We start from the raw sequence: 23,824 nt of genomic DNA on the forward strand, positions 1-23,824 counted from the left end.
TGGTCCTCTTTGTAAATGTAATGTTGTAGTTACAAAACCAAAACTCCCCATCGGTTGCCATTGCAGCAGCAAAATGAATTAATATTATGGATACTCACATCAGATCATTTGGGATTTGACCCTAGCGTCCCTTTGGTTCAATGTTATTGCATGCATGGCATTGCATACAATACATGCATTTCCCTGTAAACAAGAGCATGTTCTATTCATTTCCACTTTTTGTAAAAAAAATAAAAATAACATTGATTATAAAATAACATTTTAATATTATAAAGAATAGATGCTCCTGATTAGTCAATCATTATTCAATCATATTTCATTCATGCAAACACTTATAGTCATATGTAAAAACTGACGTCATGGTACCCTTCAGCTTGAACACAGGGTCTAGAAGTTTTGCAGATGATCACAGCAGTTGACCTTTCCAGCAAGCCTGTGATGAAGTGTACCTGCAATACATGAACTCTGTGATGCAGATATAGATATATATATATATATATATATATATTCGTTTACCTGACAGCTGTAGTTAAAATAGGATGTCATATATTGTGATTTAAAGCGTTCATGTTCTGGCCTGTTTGTAATGACAAAAGTCAATTGCACAATTTTGACATAAGACTTCAAAATAGTGATTCATGACTGTTGGAAATGTTTCAGATGATCGTTTAAGCATGACGAATATTATTACTGTATATGTAGGCCTTGACCCATTTGATATGGAAAACAAACATTTCTTCTGTAATGGTAACATTTACATTTACAAGACTTTGTAGTTTAATGTTGAATCAAATTGAAATGTAAAAATACATGTTTTTTTTTTTCATGTTTCTGAATATGCCACTGTATAAAACTAGGTAGATTAATTATATTTAAAGATCAGCTTTAAATATCGAGTTATTAAATGAAGCAATTTTCCCAAATGATAGGAGGAAGCTCAAAGAAGAAAAATATAGCCATTGTATTGAGTGGGCTTTTTGTCATTTTAATGCTTTGAAGAAGGAGATTGTGTGCAGCAAACTTTTTAAAAATATACATTCTATCGATCTTTTTTTTTTTTTTTTTTACAGTGGCCACTGCCTTTATACAATATGCCACATATCATCTGTGAGTAGGCTTGTTCTCGGCCATAATCTGTAGGGAGTTCTGTTTGGAGACAGGTTTGATGAATAGCACTCAAAAATAGGTTATGATGGCGAAATGCCCTGCCTTTGTGAAGGATCTTGTGAAACTGCAGAGAAGCACCGTATTCTCCATCTTATTCGGGCTACTGCATCGGTACTGATGCTTTAGGCAGCCAATCGTTTAAATTGGAGCCAGTAAACAGCAAACCTGGTCTGGAATGGTAAATAAACCACATTCAGATATTGCAATAACTGTTGCTCCCATGGTTTGTTGTGTAGTCGGTTTCTAAAAAACATCATATGTGGTTTGTGAAGCTGGTTGGCCGGTTATGTCTCAGCGCATGTTACACCTCTGTATTTTTGTCTTTTGAGTGTGGTCATTTTGTGGTCTAACAATGTTTTTTTACTTAATGTGATTGCTTTGCAACCAAATGCCTGGTAGCTATAGCTAAGTTATAACCCACTATTAAGTCTGCTTACCTTCATAATCGCATTTGATGTTTCCTTTTCTTAAAAAGCATCATAAGGGTCACATCCTAGCCATTTTTTTCTTTCTTTTGATGTGCCATTAAAGTGTTCTGTGTAAGAACAGTTATATAATGTTGAAAGCATCAAGCATAAACACGCACTTTCACTCACTTTCTTGTCCTAACCCCTCGTGCTATTTTTACAAATGTTTGTGATGGCGTACGGCCTGATTTTCTCAAAATGAAGTGAGCAAGATTAACATCCACGTTTGTTTGTGTAGGCCAGCTGGGTGTATTGTTTGGGTATGAGTTGGTTTGTGTGGCTTCTGTTCCAACACAGGCTTCATTATGTGATTTTGCAGCCATGATTTGAGTTGTTATTTGGACGTAAGAGAAAGTGGAAAAAATGTTAAAATGGCTATGAAACAATTTGGTTGATTATTTGGCCTTTTTTGTTTATAAATTAGATTTAATGGCAAATTTTTGACACTTGTATTTGTAAGCATTAATGTAATATTTTCTTCTACCATTAATATTTTTTAATCCTTATGTTTAGAGGGAAAAAAATAGAGCCTTGACATTTGGACCAAATGGATTTTTGTGTATTACACTGGCACTCTGTATGAAAAGCAGTATATCCACACTATGGATTGATCTTTGAATTCAATCTCACAGAGATTGGCCTCTGTTAACACACTGGCTGAGGAATTGCTATCCACTCCATAAAATGGCTTTTAGTGACACAATGTTAATCGAATGTACCCCTAAAGTGGACCAAACAGGTAAGGTATGTTGTATTTTACACACAAGTGTTTTTAATTGATTCTGCCAATTAATAGTAATTAAAGTCACATTTCACAATAGTATTTATATTATGAAAAATAATAATTATAACCATATAGGCCTGCTTCTTTTAAAATTGTCAAATCATGCAGCCTGTTACAGCCTGTACAATTTTCAACTATTGGACGATAAAAAAAAAAAAAAAAAAGTTTAAAAAGACATCTAAAAAAGACTTTTTAAACTTGGACCAGTAAGCATTTACTTAAAACATGCTAGAAATGATAATTTATTATTACAATACCTACTTACCTTTTGACATTTTTAAATATTACAAATACTCTTTAATGTTTCAGATTAGCTTTTATTTCACTTTTCGTTTTAGTAAAAGTAAAGTTATTTCATTGAATAAACACTTTTTTTTAATCTTTTTTTTTAACGTTAACGAGAATACCCCCCAATTTCTTTAGAACATGTAAAAATCATAGTTATTAATATGTAATAAACATAACATTGTAATATATTTGGTCATCATTCAAGTTTGCATCTTTTAAGCTTTTAGATTTTTTTTTTTTACATTTCATTATAGTAGTTTTTCCCACTTGTCTGAGCCTTCAAAATCAAGTGCTATGAATAATTTCTTCTTTTTTTCATGCCGGAGTGTGTAGATGTAACTGGGAACTGATACTGTACCTTTGTAGAGCTTACTTTCTAAAATACAGGAATAAGGAGCATCAGCTGAGAATAAATATTTATCACCTCGACATGAGCCAAACTAGATATGAAATAGACATGTCAGGGCTGATTGGCCAGCTGGAAAATGTTACAGATATTGCTTCTCTTTTGGTAAGACTGATTCCATTTCTGGCATATTAGCCTGTTGCTATGAGAGACACGCGGCCTTTGAGAAGTCAGCATGTGACAGAAAGCCTGTTTTAAACATGTTGCATAAATATAAACAGCCTTCTGTCTTCTCGCTTAATACAGGCTGAGTATTTGTCTTTCATTTCTAGTGGTGAATTGCTTTTTAATTGCTTCGTATCATGTTCTTTGTTGATTGGCATCGGTTTGGCCTTTCTCTTCCTCCCAGATGATTTTTGCTTGTTTTGAATAGTCTGTGATCACAACCCGTCCATTCCTGATCGGATCTGATCCCTGCAGATCCAGGGAATGCACATTACGCATGTTCTGTCAAACACTGCACATATTAATTCCCTTCAGTAGGGGGATCGCTCGGTTAAGACACAATGGAAAGCAAAAACTTGGATATGTAGAGAAATACATATTTTTTGGGGGGTTGGCTAAATGAATAATGTTATAGATTAGTCGAAGGGTTAGTTTTCTCTAAAAACAATGAGATTGATCGAAAGCCAATGAAGAATATAGAAAGTGTTCACTTTCTTGATGTGTTTTTGGCCTCCTGAGCTTCACTATCTACGTGGATTAATTTGAAAAATATACGCAGAGATAAAAAGCCTCTGCTCCTATGAATTGTTTTTTACTTTTCCTCAAAGATATTTTTTATTTAGAGACGTGCTTTCAATTTTTGGCCAAACCAACTGCAAGCCTCATTCTCTGAGAGCTTCCTCACCTTGACATACTGCAGCTTTTCTTCTTAAGTGAACATGTGCATGTTTGGCACATTAACCTTAATTTACTTTTTTCTTTTTTTTTTGGTCCTTTCCCTTTTTATTTAGCATTTTTAAAACAACATATTGATGATGTGATGCATTAATTAAGTTAATTCCGAGGTCTCCATTGATGCAAGCCAATCTGATCTTGAGTCAGATTAGTTATATTGGTAACTCTCACCTCTTGTCAGTCCGATGAGTCTAATTAAAATGTAAAATTAATGCTGCAGAAGTATGTATACTTGTCCAGTATGCAAATTTTCTGTATTCATACAATACCCAGAGGTGACTATATTTTTCTAAATATGCTTTACTTTGGAAATATTGTTTCAGTATGCCATGCATTCAGGTTGACCTTTTTTTCCAGTGTGATGAATGAACCAGAAGTAATAAGTTATTTAAATAAATGTATTCAAATATATATTTTTACACTTTTTATATATAGTTAATCTGTAAGCTTTCTTATATTATTAAGGTGAATTTATTATTTATTATCTTTGTGCACATTTTATAACATTTTAGAGAAAACTAGAATATTCTCTTGATCACTGTTTTATATATAATATATATATTGAGTCCCCACAAGGATAGCTGACCAGACGTGTGTGTATATATATATATATATATATATATATATATATAATTACTATTTATTTATTTTTTCTGTGCAGACTTTGGAGATTTTTTTTTTTTTTTTTTTTTTTAAAGAAAGTGGTTGGCTATATTTCATACTGAAAATACTCTGAATGTACAAACTCCTCCTGTACATTAGTGCCTGTCAAAATAAAATGTTTTCTGGTTAAACCATGTGTTTCGAGACCAAAGTAGTCAATGCCACAGCTCAGGTGTGACAACAGCTTTAATAATGTTTTGTTCAAATAGCAAACAAGGCATTGTAAATCACAGGTCCCTATTTATCTATGTACTATATGTAAACTCTTCAAGATAAAAAAAAAAAAAAAAACAGGAAAACTTTGCTGTGAGAGATTTGCAGGCTGACTTCAGCCGATTGGCCTTAAGTCATTTTCCCATTTTTATATCTGAGAAGAATTAAGTGTGCTAGATTCAGATGTAATCCACTTTGATTAATGCTCCACGGACAAAAGTAATCAAAACACTCCACTCCATTATTTAAATTTAGAAAAATTATTGCAAATGATTGAAAAGATCGCATTAGAAAAACACGGAGTTGATAGAGCAGAGCAAAATAATGCATTAACAGCATCCATCCATTCTTATAATAATCACTGAATTTGCCCTTTCATAAGATTAGGAGAGATTTTGTTAACCCTGATTTATTTGTTACAATTTTTAAAGGCGTGTAGGACACTCTGACAGTTATAACATTTTATTATATAATAATAATAATAATAATAAAACTGACAGAAAATAAGCGTTTATCTTCTTTGCAAGTATATCTCCTTAATGTTCCGTTTAGCTAATTAATTTTCATTTCATTTAGAAAGATTTTTTTTATATTATCAATGTTATTTGACAGCATTTTGTTGTCATCTACTCAAATGCTTATCTTTGATTTTTAATGTTACTTTTGAGTTACATATTTGTTTAAATTACTTTTACATTTCTAGAGGTTCAGGTTTAAGCAATGTCATTGTAATTTGTAATCTTAATTACAACTCTAAGTATTTCTTTGTTTTATCTCTTAATAATGAAAGATCTGTCTTAAGAATGAGGCTTAACAGGCTGATTTTGACCATAATGCATGCATTGCATAATGCATTTCTGAGTATGTTTTGCTCTTGTCATGAATCTGCTGATACAACAGTCTGTAATCACATGCAGGCTCTGCTCTCACTGATTGCGTTGCTTGTATAATAGCTCTTGATAAGTGATCCTCTTGGCCTTGCAGTGCTGCTTTTTCAGACGTTCATCAAACAGCAGCTGTGCCAACACAGGAACTCAAATGTAATTAATCTGCATTTGTTTTTCAACCCATCAGATTGACTTGTTGATAAGCAAACCTCTGTATGAGATAATGTGGCAGATATGCTTTAAACCACATTTGCCTGCTAAACGTTGTTTATTATGTGTGAGTCATTATGTGGGGGACCATCTTATGTAACAGATCCGCATATACACTCAATCAGTGATGGTCAAAACAACACCCACAGACTGCACAGACCTCACAATTAGTGAAGCTGTTTGTTTCAGCCCAAGCTAGTTAGAGTTTTGGCAGACATTGTATCTTAAAGGGGTCATATGAAACTAAAAACAACATTATTTTGTTTATTTGATGTAATGCAGTGCGTTTATGCAGTTTAAGGATCAAAAACACATTTTCCACATAGTGTACATTATTGTTTCTCATCTATGCCCTGCCTTTCTAATATTTGTCGATTTTTACAAAGCTTCTAATTCTGAAAAGCGAGGTGTATGCTGAATGGCCAGCTGTCTAGTGCATTGTGATTGGCCGAATACCACAGTGTGACGGAGATTATATGCCCCTTACCATACTGTGATGAATAAATATGAAACCCATTACAAACAAGGCATTTGTTGCATCCAGTGGACAAAACTTGTAATGGCATGACCCCTTTAAAATATCTATTTTTGCATTCACAAGTTGAGTACATATTTTTTGCATGTATTAAAGGCTTATTCTGCATGGCCATATTTTAGATCCTTTAATCCAACCCCATACCTACATTTAACAACTACCTAACTATTACAAAACAGCATATTAGGAGTTTACTGAGGGAAAAGTCATAGTTAAATAGTTAGTTAATGGTGAGAATTTGTCCCCAATCTAAAGTGTGACACTTTTCATTATTAAATCTGTTTTTGAAAATGTATAACTGTTATCGTTTTCTATATACTGTTTATTATACATTTAGGTCGTCTATAATATTAATGGCTCGTCTTACTCATCATAAATGAGACCTCTTCTTTAAATCTAAAGCTAAATTGTTCAGTTTGCATTAACATTATTTAAAGTGATTATTTGTTATTGTATTTAGCCTTTTAAATGTTTATAGTCTTTTTTTCATATCATAATGGTTTTCGCATTTCATACAAGAACTAAAAGTTGATGAGGACAACAATGAATCAAATGCAACCGCAAATTGGCAAAACAAAAACAAAGCGCGCCCCTTTCAGCCGTCCACATACAGGATCCTGCGATGTTTTGGCACCAGCTGCGGCTTGCGTCACCGTGGCGTCAGAATCCTGCGAATGCGCGAGCTGAGAGGCAGCGCGAGCGTACAGTGCGAGTCAGACGACCACCTGATCGACCAGAGGATGCATCGGGCCGTTCTCTCTTTCAGTCTCCACTGTTTTTAAAAGCGTTCGGCACAGTGACTGTAATGTGGAGCGTGCGTTGAACAGAATCGACTCGTTTGAGTTTCATTCCTTTGCGCACTGGAAGCGTTTCAAAGAATCATAATGAATGACATAAAAGTTGCAGTTCTGGGATCCGAGGGTGTCGGGAAATCAGGTATGTCTATTTATATATATATATTTCTGTTATATTTGTGCATTTCTGTACCTAAAAATCCTATAAAAATGCGTATTTCATCAATGTTAGCCATGCATTACAAATTACAAAAATATGTTTCTTATTTAGTTTTCTTCTCTACGTTCTTCTCTACAGCACTTATTGTTCGGTTTCTAACCAGGAGATTTATTGGAGAATATGCATCATCATCAGGTATAATTGTTTTTCATATTTTTACTATTGTTGAGCAGAGAAGTTCAATTTATAGGATTGGAAATGTGTGCAGGGCTGATGACATATATAGTGGGTGGAACCAAACGTTTGCAAAGGTCACTGAAAATACCACTTGTGTGTTTTAAGTTTGAATGCATGTTCTTATGTCTGGAAATCGACCACCCAGGAATAAGAGCATGCACTGGCACAAATGGTTGCAGTGCCAAGTTGAAAACACACAGCATGCCAGTGAATCACAGCAGTTTACTGTGTGTGCAGGAATCTTTTGTGTCTGATGTGATCTCTTCTTGCCTTTAGAGTGCATTTACAGAAAGCACATGTCTATAGATGGAAGACAACTTAATCTTGAACTGTATGACCCCTGTTCTCAGGTATGTAGATATGCAAATGTGTATATATACTTCTGTCATAATCAAGGCAGTGCGTTGATAAAGCACCATATGGTTTAGTATGCTAAAGTGAGCATGACTACTGTGCAAATTCCGGTGATCTCTGCCCTGTAAGATTATATTAGGCCTGAATGCTTATATTATTACTTGATATAAATAAACCTCACATTACCACACAGGAGTGAGTTAATAAAAGATGTAGTGTGTATTTTTTAAATATCTTTCCTCCCTGAGCTTTGTATATATTATTAATGTGGTCAAAATACAGTAAATATAGTCTAGGAGGATGAGTGTGTTTTCCACTTGGATAAAATCCAATTATTTAATCAATCTGTTGCCCATTATGTGATTGGATACCATCTGTGCGTCTTGGGGGTCCGGTTGATTATCCTGTTTTTCCTCACAATCCCATTTAATCATATTGCTGGTTCATTAAGCTTAATCAACAGTATTTGTGGCATAAATGTAGATTTCCAGGCAAAATAATTTAGTCTTGTCCTTAGTTTTCGTTAAAGCAGCAGAAATCAAGGTTAAAATAGAAGTGAATGGAGCCAATTTTTGGATGATTTACAGGAATAATTCACACATCATTGAACATTTGCCGAACGTTTAATCAATATCAGGCCATACAATATGTAAATGAGTTTATTTCTCCATCGCAACAGTTTTAGAGAATTTTTGCATTACTTTACTTGCTCACCAATGGATCCTCTGCAGTGAATGGGTGCCGTCAGAATGAGAGTCCAAACAGCTGATAAAACATCTAAATAGTCCATCAATGAATGTCTTATAAAGCGAAAACCTGCATGTTTGAAAGAAACAAATACATGATGGAGATGTTTTTAAACTTCAAATCAATGCTTCCAGCTAAAATATGAGCCCTGTACCTATAATATAGCTTCTTGGCAAAATAAATCCTCTTCAGGTATAAAAACAATATTCACAGATTAAGCACCTTTTACAAGGGGAAAAACAGTCCAAAACTGTTCTACATAAATATGTTGGTGGGTTTTATATGCGAGGACAACGGGAGATTATTAAGCATTATCATAGATTATGGACTGGTATTTGGATCGAAGCAAACGTTTGAAGTGAAAACACCTTGATGATGGATTTGTTTCTCACAAACACACTGATGGACTAGAGTTGTGTGGATTAAAGTATGTAAAGCAATATTCCTTTAAAGACTATCAAACATATCTGGATGTCTGATTTCTTTGTGCAGCCATGCGAGGGGAAGTCCACGCTCAACGATCAGATCCATTGGGCCGACGGCTTTGTGGTCATTTACGACATCAGCGATCGTTCCTCTTTCCTCACAGCCAAAGCCATAGTGCACCTGATCCGAGAGCTTCATCTGGGAGGCTCTAAAAGGTAGTGGTCACTCTCAGTACATGCTGTTCACAACAACACCCTCGGGCAGCAGAAGATGAGCCTATTTCTGTCCATATGAGTGTTGGTGTTATGTGGATCCCCATAATTCACCAGCTTCGGTTCATATTGAGGAAGATTGTTGAATTGCGTATGTGGGTGATTCTGATGGGCGGATGAGCTGGTGACTCAGGGACTCGTGCTGTAGATTCATTGAAAAACATCTATTTTTAGTCTAGTCTTAGCTATTGAGAAATTTTCAATGATTAAGTAGATGCATTTGAGAAGTTCACTTTATAGTAGAAATAAGTGGAATATTGAATGGCCTTCTGCTTTCACTTGGGATTTTTTCTATTCACAATTGACATTTATTTGTTTATTTGTCATTTATATGCTTTTGGGAGTTTCTTTTTGCTCCTATCACATTGGTTCATGTAAATTAAGCATCTTCAGTGATGTTTTTTTTCTTTTGTGACAACAGGGACACAGACTCTGTGATTTTCCTGGTGGGCAATAAGCAAGATTTGTGCCATATGCGGGAAGTGGACAGGGAGGAAGGCCAGAAGTTGGCGTCCGAGCGCCGCTGTCAGTTTTACGAGCTGTCTGCTGCGGAGCACTACCAGGAGGTGCTACTCATGTTCTCCAAGATCGTGCGCAATGCCAGTCTGGGAGGCAGGGCCAAGGAGCGGCGCCGTCGCCCTAGCGGTTCAAAGTCTATGGCCAAACTCATCAACAATGTCTTCGGAAAAAGGCGGAAATCTGTTTAAAAATCAACTTGGACAATTGTTACTGGACTGACGTATGAGATGTGCCGCCGTTGTTTATATAATTCCTTACCGCTTATTGTTAATGCCACACTGTCATTACCAGGTAAATCTTATGAAACACATCAAGAACATGAACACACTTCACCCTAAAATCAAAAGTAAACAAACATTTTCTTTGCTTCAAGAAAATTAAGCCTGTTTTAAAACCATTTTGCATTTGGAGCAATATTCTCATGTCATTTACTTCATAATTTCTCATTGCCGCAATGAAAAAATAAATATATATATATATATATATATATATATATATATATATATATATATATATATATATATATGTATGTATATATGTATGTGTGTGTATATGTGTGTGTGTGTGTGTGTGTGTGTGTGTGTGTGTGTGTAATATTTTAGGATTGCACTAAAATAAAATAAATCTGGACTCATTATGGTAATGAGATTTTTACATTGTGGCAATGACAAAATGTGCCCATTTCTTATCAAAAATAACGTCACAGTGTAAAACATTTAAAATAATGCAAATTTTGTTAATGCAAAATATAATAACATAATTTTCTTCCTTTTGTGTACAGCTTTTTGCCTTAAATGTTTCTTTAATCGCTTCTAAGGATGTTTAAATGTCAGATTTAAAAAGAACAACTAAGAACATCACTGATATTTCAGCTGCCAAGTCAAAGTGAACTCTGAGGTTGTGAACTGTTAGTTAGCTTGTTGTGTAGTCATAGATCAAATGTTTCTTGTGTTTTACGTACCATTTGTTTGTGCAGTATATGAAAATCCTCCCTTGCTGTTTGATGTAATTTAAACACTTTCTAAATGATGTGACAATGACAAGCCATAATGTTTATCGATTTTGAATGATTTATGGATATGTGCATTTAAATGTGACCATTTTCACCAAATATCTTTCCATTTTCTACGAATTCACATTGAAAGGTATTTGTTCACTCAAAGTTGAACAACGGCCCTGACCAGAAAATAAGTGATAGATATGTCTTATTGAAAAGTTTTTCTGAAATGTTCACCAGAATGGCATTATCTTTAATATTATGCAACAGAATTGCTTCGGCAAATTGATTTACAGTTGACATTACAGTGAGGAGATAATGATGAACAGACGGAGGTTTTGAAAAGCACTAATAAAATTAACGATGAATCACTCAGCTGGTTGTAATTTTGTTCTACAAATTCACAGATACACATTACAAATTGCAGATTACTTAAAGGGATAGTTCTGTCATTAATTACCCAGCCTCATGTCATTCCAAACCACTAAGACCTTCATTCATCTACGGAACACAAATGAAGATATTTTTTATGAAATCCGAGAGCTTTCTGTCCTTGCATAATCAGCAAGGTACTCTTGTGAATGGGGACACAGAGTGATTTTTGTTTTCTTTGCACATAAAAAGAATTCTTGTAGCTTCCTAAAACTCAAGTTAAACCTCTTATGTCATATGGCCTTTTAACAATGTCCTTTCAACGCTTCTAGTCCTTGAATGTGGTAGTTCCCTTGCTGTCTATGCAGAGTCAGAAAGCTCTTGGATTTCATCAAAATTATCTTCATTTATGTTTCGAAGATGAACAAAGGTTTTATGGGTTTGGAAAGATATGAGGCTAAGTAATTAAAGACCGATAATATTTAGGTGAACTATCCCTTTAACTTTTTGTTTAATGGAATTCTTGCATACTGTACAATATGCACTATGAACTATTTACTGTTGCTATTAAAACTATGACGCAGTTAACTGATGGTATAAAAGGTCAACCTATGTTGCTTCTGGCTCCTCACACTGGCAATAGAAGGTCTAAACTCTTATTATTTTGGCAAGTGACAATGCCCAAGACAAGCTATTATGTCTTTTGTTGACCCTTTGGACATCTGGCCAATATTCAGCATGACAGTTTCCAAAAACAGCAAGTTATGATGAGTAATATTTGAGCACCAGACTGTGGATTGGGTCCCTCTAGTTCTCATACCTGCAGAAGACAAGAAACCCCTTTATCAACATAGGGGAGAGGAGCAGATGGCTGTTTGTACAGCATTGATTCAAAAGGAGATATGAAACACAAGGTGTTTGCTTATAAGGGTCTTGTCATCACGTATTGATTCCTGGATAAACACTCTCAAACAGCTTAGCATGCTGGGAATTTCACTTTTAAGTGTATTGCAAACTCCCCTTTCTTCTAAGGAGAAGAACCATGCACTTTCTTCCAATTAATATCTAAATGTGTTTTCAAGCTTACCATTATTTTCGTCAAGTAAGACCAATCTACTGGGCCTGTCAACCAAACAGAATTTAATGTTATAGTTACAGTTGTACGTTTTAAAATCCTTAGTTCCGAAGGGACGCTTCAAGCGGACAGTTTTGAGCACTTCGGTTTGTGCTCAAAGTGATTGTCCTCACTCTGAAGTGGCCTTTGGAGGCGAATTTATCCTGTTTGGAATACAGTAGATGGATACCATTTTAGTGCCTCTAGTGATGCCAAATGGAACTGCAATCTATTTGTTTGAGTGACTCAGTTTGGCCCAACATATTAAGTCTGTTTATCCAAACAAAGGTTGACAAGGGTAGTTTTTGAAATTAGTTTGACAGTCTTTATTGACTTTACTATGTTAGTTGTCACTAGTTGTGCACAAATACCTAACTTTACCTTTAAATTTCAACTACTTTGGCCTTTCCATCGGCAGCTGTAGTCGAATTGCTCAATTTATTTGTCGAGGTGCTTTTTTAACATTTGATTTTGTGTATAATAATATTTAATAACACTGTATTCAGTTTTTGCAGGGATAAGGTTATGATTATGGAAGTACGACTGAAATTTTGATGATTGCAACAGTGACATTTGATCAGAGTGGCATTAACTCACCTCGATTTTTCTTCTATCGCAGCTTTCACGTCTTAGCTATGAAGATTCAAATGAACGGCATAGTTAGTCATCTTAATACTCTTGTTATTATTTTGTTGTACTGTAAAAAGAGTAAAAAGAAGAGAAACATGCTGTCATATCTTAGACTTATCCTCCCACCTTAAACTCCGTTATCATTATAAATAATATTTTCATGCTATCATCACTCACCCAGTAAAGTGGCACTGAAGGTATTTGGCACAGGTGGAGAAGAGCCCATGGAGAGGATGGGTGGTGTGTGTGTTTACATGTGCAAACATGTGGACGGATGAGCAGCAGAAAACTCAAAAGAAAGTGGTGTTGCTGGAAAGCAAGGGAGCAGTTATGGGAGATTTGCCGTTCAAGCCTCAGATGTGAACTCGCGCGTGACCCATCTTCAGGTGTTCTTGGCAAACGCTGGATCTTCAGCGGATCCTCAACACCTGACCAAAGCAAAACACAGCCTGGGCCGGCACGCAAAATTACCTGTACGCAACAGAGCATGTACCCATCTCGGATGGAAGTACTGTCTTTTACCTCCATAGAGGATGACGCACTGGCAGAGCAGGTGTGCTGATGTAAAAATGATTCTCACATTTCCCTCTCAGTGCTTCTAAATGAATCATCTAAGTCTTAAATCTTAAAGGTCCATTCACAACAAGAACAATAAAACTGGATTCTGATTGGCTGTCAATGTTTTTGAGAAAAAAAAAAACTCTTAAAGTGATTCCAGCAAATGTCTTTTCTCTGTGTCAGTATCATTATAGCTGTGATTTGGTTGCTGTTCTTTTATATTTAGATAGATTTTTTTTAAACAAAATCATTATCCTTATAGTTACTATATCACATTCTCCATCTTCATTAAAAGAGGGGGTCAAATATATATATAATATTGTAATCACATTGTAAACTGAATTTGTGATTGCGTATAAAATATGGACCATCTTATGGAGTGGGCTAACTAAAATCTGTTAAAAACTTTTTTGTGACCATGATAAACAAGCTATTGATGTGTATTTGTAACAGTAACTATTAATCACAAACATGTAACAATCAGTCTCTCATTAAACGTGTTTACACAAGCCATGCTAATGAAAGCTAGGAGTGATTAGCCATTCATTAACAGCACATCCGCTGGAATTCAGTGTGGGGTGATTTGGACGTGGGGATTCATGAACGTCTGGATTGTTAATGTAAAGAGAGACTTGCGATTGTGTTTTCATTTCCACCGTCACTGCACCTTGCGTGTGTTCTTCTTACAAAAACAACACGTTGCCTGAGAAGGAGATGGAAAGAAAGTACCATGCGCACCATAAACCATAATGGCTGAAAGCTAATTCATAGTTGAGCCAAGAGATTGCCTTGCAGCAGCAGGCTGGAATCTCTTTGATGAGGCCTGCAGAATAAAGACCTTACATATGGTTCTGATTAGCACAGGCGAAAATGATTCTTTGATTCATTTCTGCCAGAGGACCCAGTGCTTGAGTTCAGTGTGTTGTGGTACTGATGTTGTAATGATAATCTTTGCAGTGTTTTTAAATGCATCCCATTCTGTCTGGATGAATGGGGCAACAGATTCTGGCCCCCACATCAAAAGGACTGGACTGTTCTAAACTTTTATTGACCCACATTTGATGCATTTTTACCACATTCATGTATGTTCTATTGGTGGCATGAGAAGCTGATATATGTTAAGTTCAGAGGGAGGTTGATTTGTTTAAGACACATTATCACATTAGCGCATGTGTGTGGAACGCAAAGTGGAGACAAGAATACGCACTTTCTGTGTGCTCACATGACAATAAGAAGATGGAGAGTGTGGTGGGGAATACACAGCGAGATTACAGATCCTTTCACTGCATTGTGATGTAATGCTGCTAACATACTTCAAAGTTCACATGGTAGCTGGCTTAACACGGTTTCTAGCTGGTTGAAAGTGTTTATTTAGGATTAGAGGCAGTTTCAAACTGGTTTAGGTGGTTGTTCATCATCTAAAAGCAGGTGAGGCCTTTCGGACACAAGAGGTAACATACATATATAACATAATATTTATATATATATATATAATACATAACATAAAAATAACACATTTTATATTTTTATATTTGTTTTTCCCATGCTGTTCATGAGCAGACAGTATTTAAATCTAAAGCCTATATTTTTATGACCCACTTACAGTTAAAATCAGTATTGCCCCATTTGAATGACCTGAATTGTTTCTAATTACAGTTTTTTTCAGACTATAAGTCACACCTAAGTATCTAAGTCGCATCAGTCCAAAAATACGTCTTGACGAGCAAAAAACATATATAAGTTGCACTGGACTATACAACGCATTTATTTATATCCAAGAACCAAGAGAAAACATTACCTTCTACAGCCGCGAGAGGGCGCTCTATGTCTTCAGTGTAGACTACAGGAGCACTGAGCAGCATAGAGCGCCCTCTGGCGGCTGGAGACGGTAATGTTTTCTCTTAGTTCATTTCTCTCCAGTCATGTCAAATTAATTTTGATAAATAAGTCGCACCTGACTATAAGTCGCAGGACCAGCCAAACTATGAAAAAAAGTGCCACTTATAGTCCGGAATATACGGTATTCTTTTAAACACTAAAACAGAGTTCTACAGTGTAACTTCCTTTTGACTTGCTGTATCACAGGAGGAAAAATCTTAACAGACCTGATTTTATTTACAGACACTTTAAACTCATGGCACTCAGGTTTAAAGGTAAGAATTGGCAGCAGCTGCGTTTCAATCTAGCACACTGCCGGGAAGTGAGTGCAGAGATGGCACAGATAGCACGCAGCCATTCAGACCCAGTCGCGAACTGGAGCGTACTGCCACAACCACACATCCAGACTGCAGGTATGTGTGCTGAGATAAGGAACAGTGGCTCTCAGCAGCGTTATGGTGGGTTTAACCCAGCTCTGGTATGCTGGGAATGTAGCGGAGTGGAACAGCATAAAGAGAGGAAGCCTGTAGATTTGAACTGAGACTTCATTTAATGCCATTGGTGGAGAAGCTAAGTTTTTGATGAGGTTGAGGCACATTTATTTCCAAATAACTTCATTTAGGTAAACCTGACATGCAAGCTGGTTATATAAGTGTGCTTTTTGAAAGGCCAGCAAGTTACTGGAGCCAAAGTGTGAGCTGTCCTATCCAGTTCTGCCATCCCTGCCAAATCTCCTTCAGGACACAAAGTTTACTTTCAGGAGATCTTGTGGGACTCCATTCTTCTCCGGGCCCTGAGCAGAGCGCAGCGGGAGGAGGCAATGGTACAGAGATTATAGCGACCCACTCATACCCATCAAGATAATATTCTGTTCCATTCCAGCAAACAAGGGGTTGAGACTATAGCAGCGTTGGACATTTTCAGGAATTTTATGTTGTGAATTAAATTTTATTGGAAAAATTTAATCAACTTGATAAATATTTGTCATGGTTTCATCAAATTTGTGACCCTGGACCACAAAGGTGAAAGTGACGTGAAATTCAGCCAAGTATGGTGACCCATACTCAGAATTCATGCTCTGCATTTAACCCATCCATAGTGCACACACAGACAGCACTGAACACACACACACACACACACACACACACACCCAGAGCAGTGGGCAGCCATTTATGCTGCGGCGCCCAGGGAGCAGTTTGGGGTTCGATGCCTTGCTCAAGGGCACCTAAGTCATGTTATTGCCGGCCCGAGATTCGAACCCACAACCCTATAGGTTCAGGAGTCAAACTCTCTAACCACCAGGCCACAACTTCCCCAACAAAACCACTCATAAGGGTCAATTTCTCGAAATTAAGATTCATACATCATCTGATAACTGAATAAATAAGCTTTCATTTGATGTGTAGTTTGTTAGGATCGGACAATATTTGGCAACTATTTGAAAATCTGGAATCTGAGGGTGCCAAAAAAAAAAATCTAAATACTGAGAAAATCACCTTTAACTTTGTCCAAATTAAGTTCTAAGCAATGCATATTACTAATTAAAAATTAGGTTTTGATATATTTATGGTAGGAAATTTACAAAACGTCTTCATGGAACATGATCTTTACTTAATATTCTAATGATTTTGGCCATGAAAGGAAAATCGATCATTTTGACCCATATAATGTCTTTTTGGCTATTGCTTAAAATATACCCCAGCAACTTAAGACTGGTTTGTGGTCCAGGGTCACATATGTGAAATATGTCTGGGTGCATAACAGAATGTAGGCCTACTGACAGAACTCTGGAGACTCTCAAAGCCTTAGTTTGTTCCTGAAAGTCACCAATTTTAGTCCTTCCCTGTGCACAGCAGAACAAATCATTTACACAATAGAGTCCTCATTCTTCTGTGTCTTCATCTCCTTTTATGCTAAAGATAAACATTATTGTGAGATAAGGAATAATGAAGGCTACAATCCTGTCACTAAATTCAAATTTGGATAAGATCGATTTGACTTTTATCATTTTACCTGTTTATTATCATAAAGCTTCTGCTAAATAAACACAGTCATTTTTGGTAACACTGATAACAGAAACGCAAACAATCAGGTCCATGCAGTGCAGTGAAAGTAGCACCAGTTTCAATAACCTGGAATGGATATGCAATCTGGTATACAACATTGCTATGGACGATAAATCTTCTGAACGCTGAATAAAGTATTCCAAATAAAAAGAGAGGATCTCATAAACGGACCACCGACACTGGCCCTTAAACAGATCATGGATATTACTTTTATGTTGTTCATCTAGTCCACAGTGTCCTGCTTTGAGTTATTTTACTGTTAAGTATTTTGCTGTTTGCTGGCATTTTTAAAAACTAGTACACTTCTTTGTTTAAAAAGAAATGCTTTAATAGTTTTATATTAATTTTAAGTGTGGCTGGACCCACTCTAACAGTGTCTGTTTGACGATGACTGTTCACTCTCTGTTTTATGTGCTGGATTCTCATACAGAAAGATAAACTAGGTTGTGTTATTAATCAGCTCCTCCTAGTATTTATCTTTGATTAATGAAATCATGGCGTGTTCATTTAAAAGTGATCATAGCTGCATTTTTCATGCTTCATCTACACATCTGAGAGGTAAAATCACTGTTGGCAGTGTTTCGAACATTTAAGGGCACTTAAGGAAGAACACGTATGGCCGACTTCCATTTTGTCTGAATGCCAGTGACATCCTAAGTGCACTTTTGGCATTATAAAGCAATCACAGCTTCTCAGATTCGGACACCTTCCTCATTTCATTGTCGGTATAAAGTTTAAGTGGAACATACGTTTGGAAATCAGTGGCGTACACATCTGACAGAAGGTAAAAAAGGATATCTTCTTATTTCAGAAGATCCGGCTCCAGTATGTTAGCAACATTCAGTCAAAGCACAGACTTGTCAGTCTTAATCAGGCGCTTTATTGGTTGCTGTAATGTTCAGTCAAAGTCAGTCCACAATTTTTTCCATATTTTAACTTAAACAGGTGATCTCATCACAGAGAAGCGATAAACGTGACATGTTTTAACCCAACTGTTTTTAAAGGTGCATTTTCTGACAATGCATGACTAGCAATCATAATAAACTTCATGACTGTAAAACACTGAACCTATAGAAAAGCCTCTAATTTCTTGTTGATGTTCAGAAAAAAATATTGAGCTCATATCGTTCTTAAATATAGTAGCCTGCATTCTGTATAAACTTACGTTACACAAGTTGAGTCAAACTTATTTAGATGGTAAAACAGTACAAGATTACTGAGACTAATGATGCTTCTAGCCTATTTGTCATGATTTCACAAAAGTTTGACTGTAACTTCTTAGGTGCCGGAATGATGGATGAGATTAAAGACAGTATTTTTTTTAATAGAAGTCAACGTTTTTGTCCAACCTGCATGGAAGTATCCAAACAATTCCCCTCAAATCCCAAGATGCAACATGTTAGCGCCCTATATTCCTCTAATCTCCGGCCAGTAGTTGAAAACAGGAGCGTGCACACCTGGGCTAGGTGTGGGTAGCCCTCATTCTGTGTTGCCATGGTTAATCTGAGGATTTTGATACTGGGACAGTGTGTTGTCTGGCCCTCATCTAGACTGGCTGATCTGTACTCTGGGTTCGGTTGCAGTACAAAGATTGACACTGTGACTGTTACAGATCACCTGAGCAGACACTCCAGCTTTAATGATCTCTGTTCATTCACTTCAGCATTGAAGGTCTAATAATGAGAAGTTTTGAGAATAATAGGTTGAATTGTGTTTGAATTAAACATATAGAGTCACAAAAAGCATGTAGCCTGAGTGAATTTCAGCTCTGCTTGCATACAGCTGTGCGTCATTTTAGTAATCTGTGGCTTTTGTAATCCCATTCATAGTTACATTTTCATAGTGTGTCTTTTTGAACACTCATTTAAAAAAGGAGGGCAATCAGAAAATCAGAAAATTATTATTATTATTTATTTGATGCTGCCTCCATGTTGCAAGAGGTGTGTTATGATGATAAAAAAAAGATTAATATTTCAGGATTTCGGCATAGGTAACCAAGGGTGTGAGTTATATTTATGTTTCCATACAAGTAATTTTTTTTTTCTAGTAGAAATTACTACATTACCACATTTATCGGGACTGACATCTGTATAGGTTAATATCTATTTTTATGTGCTTTCACGAAAACTAGAAACAAAATATTTTAGCAGACTGATCATTAACAGGCCTTCATACAGTACACACAGTGGTGAACTAGCGCCCTCATGTGGAAAAGCAACCGTTTAAATTATGTAAACAAAATCAAAAAGGAACCACAGTTTATTAAAAATGTGTTCCTTTACTTTTATACAATATTTATAAAAGGTTTTTTAACGGTTATGTATTAATTTATTTAAAGTAATTTACTCCTCTCCTATTTACCTTTTTATCTTTTCTTTTTCCAATATAAAGTCATGCTGGCACTTATGATCTGACATATTTTTATTCTCGTTCTCTTTGTTTTTTTTTTTTGTTTTTTTTGTGAATTATAGCTATTTAGTATAATAATAATAATAATAATAATAATAATACAAACTATCTATTTTTACCTGTCTTGCTATGACGCACAAAACGCGAACTGTACAGTAGCCTACGACGCGACGCAACCAGGAGGTGTGAGTCAAGCTGCTTTGCATATTACAGTTATTCCAGGAAGCTTTTATAAATCGGCAGTTTCCTGCTCCCACGCAACCTTGTTTGCCCGTGCTCCTTTGTCGCTGTCGAACTCATTCGTCTATTAAAAACTTTTTCAAACGTACCGTTTAGCTGTAGTGAGGTTTATTTATGTAGTTTCGAATCATGAAGTTCTTGTACCTGAAAGGTGTTGTGTTTTTCACCTTCATACCTGTAGTGCTGAATCTCCGACTTCTGGATGATGGACGCTCACTGAACTGTACACAAGAGGTAAGATAATACATAAAGCCCTGCCGATACCAGAAAGTGTTCGATATTTATTTAGATATGTTAAATGTGTTTATGTTGACACTGATATGGCCCCTTTGGGGATTCAAGTTTTAAATGAGGGTCATATTTGTGTGAGCCATTGTTGTTTCTTTCTCGTTCTCCAGGAGGTCCAGTGCACTGCAGAGTTCAGTGAGTCCTGCTTTCATTTTTCTTTAGGATTCTTTGTTGTTGCGAGTTATATTTTAACTGAAGTTTGATCATTTCCCTCCTCAAGATAACTGCCTGTATAAAGAATGGCTCATTCCTTCAGATTTCACTCCCAGTGAACCGGATGATTTGTCGGTGTATGTTGATGTAAGAAGCAATATGGAAGGTGATTTGAGCCAGTGATTGTGGCAGAATGGAAAGTAAGGGATGATGGTGGGTGTCATTCAGATAAGTCTTAGATCTCTGTGTTAGATGATGTGAAAATCCATTTAATCGGACAAATTCTTGAAAGTTTAATGCTAAGGGACCATTTTAAATTGTACATTTAGACCTATATTAAAAAGCCATAATGAAGTTCATAATAAAGAAATCACATCTTTTAATGCTAAATGTATCAATACTAAGAAAATGTTCTATATTTAATGATTTCAAAAAAAGGCGTAAACGGATCTTTATTTTCATTTTGTATATCAATAAGTATTTATCTCCCAATTTTTGCAGGAAGCATAGTTCATTTGAAAGGAACAGAGTTTGCTGTGTTGAAGTCATCAACCAATGGAACATCTGTGTGTTCATTACAAGTTCCTCCAAGTTTTTCAAACCATGAGAAATAGTGCTGGTGAAAAGGCAAGACTGATTTATTTATTTTTTAGTTTTTATTCTATTTATTCTCACAGATACTAATGTATGATCTGATTTTTTTCTAGTGGTCTTTTTCTTTAGATAAAGTTGTGGTAGATCCAGACAGCTCGTATGTTGTGACGGTCTCCAACCTTCCGAAGCCAAATTTACAACACACCACTACAATATTTACAGAAAAGTTAGTGTTCCAGGTAAGTGACAAATTAAACAAAAGAAAAATCTAATATTTCTACATATTCCGAATTATAACTCAGTTTTGATCTGTGACCACAGGTTGTGACGATCCTTTGATGAGAACGACCAAAATCTGTTTTGAGAGAGGTGAGAGAAGAGCTTATTTATGAATGGTTACAAATCAAATACATGTATACACCTAGAAACCCTGAACCCTTAGGTATTAAAGTATGTATCAACTTCTTATCCTATGAGATTCATTTGGTTTGATGTGTTGCTTAGGGGATACATGGCGACCCAATGTTACCGTAGGAAGGACCACAGGTGTAAACGGCAAGGATATTCTGTATGTTGCATTTAATCCTGGAGAGAATGCAGAAAAATACAATGTTTTTCTTAAGTGCAACAGCAACAGCGAAAGGAAGACTCTTTATAATGTAAGACATCTTACTGTACCTGTATGTCTATTTAAAAATATCCAAATGAATAAGGCTAGATAATATGACTGCATATAAAACTGTTTTTTTTATGTTTAGGAGAGCAAGTCATTACTAAATGTGACATATAACCTGGAGAACTGGTCACGTACTTGCTGTATTTTTGATGTTCAGGTGTGTTGGTCTAAACAAACATGTTATATCATTGCTAAAATAATATTACATATAAAACAAATCTTATGTTCTAGTGTATTGATTTAATAGTGTTTTTTTTTTTTTGCTATTTAGATCCAGCCATTTTTCCAGAAGTGTGCCAGCGACTGTCGGTCAAAAAATCTCAGTTTTAACATTATGTGGTCCTGGTGTGTATGGGAAAACATCACCTTTTAAAATTACCAAGGAACAAAAAAGGTTAAAAAAACAACCAACATAATGCCACTTTACTGATTTATACTGTATGTATGTTCCACAGTACCAAGAAGCCCTCCTGAGGATAACTCAGCACTTCAGATCATTTGTGTTGGATTGTGCCTCTTAATTTGTGCCATTTATTTGCGCCGCAGGAAACCACCGAAAGGTAAGCAGTGACATTTAAGATGGATGTTTTTATCTTCGAAGACTGATTTTAATCGTGTTACGCAACAGTGGCAGTCATATCTTTCAGAGAACTTCCTGTGGTTAGAAGTTAGCACAGATAGTGCTAGGGCTGAAATAATTACAACTGATATGCAGTATTAACTAATAATTTTCAAGGAATGTCCCTGGTTCTAATTTTTAATGATTTTTTAATTTAGGTGAAGAAAAGCAACAGGAACCACCACCTCTTGAAGCACAGTTGCACCTGGCCCACGATCCATATTAATCATCTACTCCAGAGATCATCCCTTTACACAGACATAGTCTTGAAGCTTTGTTGCCTTCCTGCGGGCCAAATGCGGCATTGAGGTCATGCTGGACCTACTTGACACGACTTGCTCTGGCACCACTCGGCCGGCTACAGTGGATTGAGGAAAAAAAGCGACAGATTGAGCAGTCGTCAAACAAGATCTTGGTCCTTTGCTTCGAGGAGTGCAGGCCAAGTGGGGGGGCGATGTGTGGAGATCCTCGCATCCTCCTCCGGGAGACGTGCGCTCTCCCGTCGGTGATATGCTGACTCTAGCCCTTCAGCTGATTACACCTGATATGCAGCGTCCGGCTTCTTACGGGAAGTATTTGGTGGCTTACTTTTGACGATATAAGCAGTGAGGCGATGTGCCGTCTATGTTTGACATTGCGGTCAAATATAAGCTGATGAGCATTTCGAGGAGCTCTATTTCCGTATCCTCGATGTGGAGAAGTATTCAGCAGGGAGTGAAGCACTGTATCAGGGTATCGGAAAGGACGAGTACTCAGTTGCCCCTCGGGCGAAGCCTTACGGAACGCAATCGAAGCATTCCAGGCACACCAATTTAAAGAATCCAGACTGGTTTGAGAAAGAGTGTGTGACCAGTGAGGAGGAAGTAAGAGGGGAATCTGATCCATCTTGAGATCCCCATGCAGCCGATCTATTGAATTAAACCTGTGCTAAACATCGGACTCCCAATCCCTTGGTGAAGGAGGTAGACATCAATCAAGAGGCCCAGAGTGTCTGCTCTGTAATTCCCAGATTCAAGAGAACCCTGAAGAGTTATCTGTGGTGATTATTAATCCAAGAGTCCAGCCAGAGCACAGTGGACATTCCTATTATCCCCCAATGGAATGTTCTCTTGAATTACCCAGCGTGGCTGGTATTGGGGACCCAAGTAGACCCACAAATCTATCCATGTCTCCTCGCTGAACCAGGACCAATGGAACCCTC

The 23,824-nt window shown here is 36.5% G+C and overlaps 1 protein-coding gene and 1 pseudogene across 1 annotated transcript; both read left to right on the forward strand.

Annotated features, from left to right (window-relative positions):
* Window positions 1-7,212: 7,212 nt before the first annotated feature.
* On the forward strand, window positions 7,213-10,506 carry LOC113088010 (ras-related and estrogen-regulated growth inhibitor-like protein). The gene is made up of 5 exons (XM_026255677.1): window positions 7,213-7,456; window positions 7,613-7,669; window positions 7,988-8,061; window positions 9,305-9,453; window positions 9,932-10,506. Exons 1-5 carry the CDS (start codon window positions 7,405-7,407, stop codon window positions 10,215-10,217), a joined length of 618 nt encoding a protein of 205 aa, XP_026111462.1. The 5' UTR covers window positions 7,213-7,404; the 3' UTR covers window positions 10,218-10,506.
* A 9,779-nt stretch (window positions 10,507-20,285) lies between these two features.
* On the forward strand, window positions 20,286-23,819 carry LOC113088008 (interleukin-17 receptor A-like; annotated as a pseudogene).
* Window positions 23,820-23,824: the final 5 nt, after the last annotated feature.

This window comes from Carassius auratus, unplaced genomic scaffold (genome assembly GCF_003368295.1).
Source record: "Carassius auratus strain Wakin unplaced genomic scaffold, ASM336829v1 scaf_tig00045620, whole genome shotgun sequence".
Lineage (NCBI taxonomy): Eukaryota > Metazoa > Chordata > Actinopteri > Cypriniformes > Cyprinidae > Carassius > Carassius auratus.

Excerpts from the sequence above, each read along its gene's own strand:
- LOC113088010 (XM_026255677.1), top strand. The coding sequence starts at position 7,405 with ATGAATGACATAAAAGTTGCAGTTCTGGGATCCGAGGGTGTCGGGAAA. Across the intron at positions 7,457-7,612 it reads CGAGGGTGTCGGGAAATCAG|CACTTATTGTTCGGTTTCTA; the intron begins GTATGTCTATTT and ends TCTTCTCTACAG. Across the intron at positions 7,670-7,987 it reads AGAATATGCATCATCATCAG|AGTGCATTTACAGAAAGCAC; the intron begins GTATAATTGTTT and ends TCTTGCCTTTAG.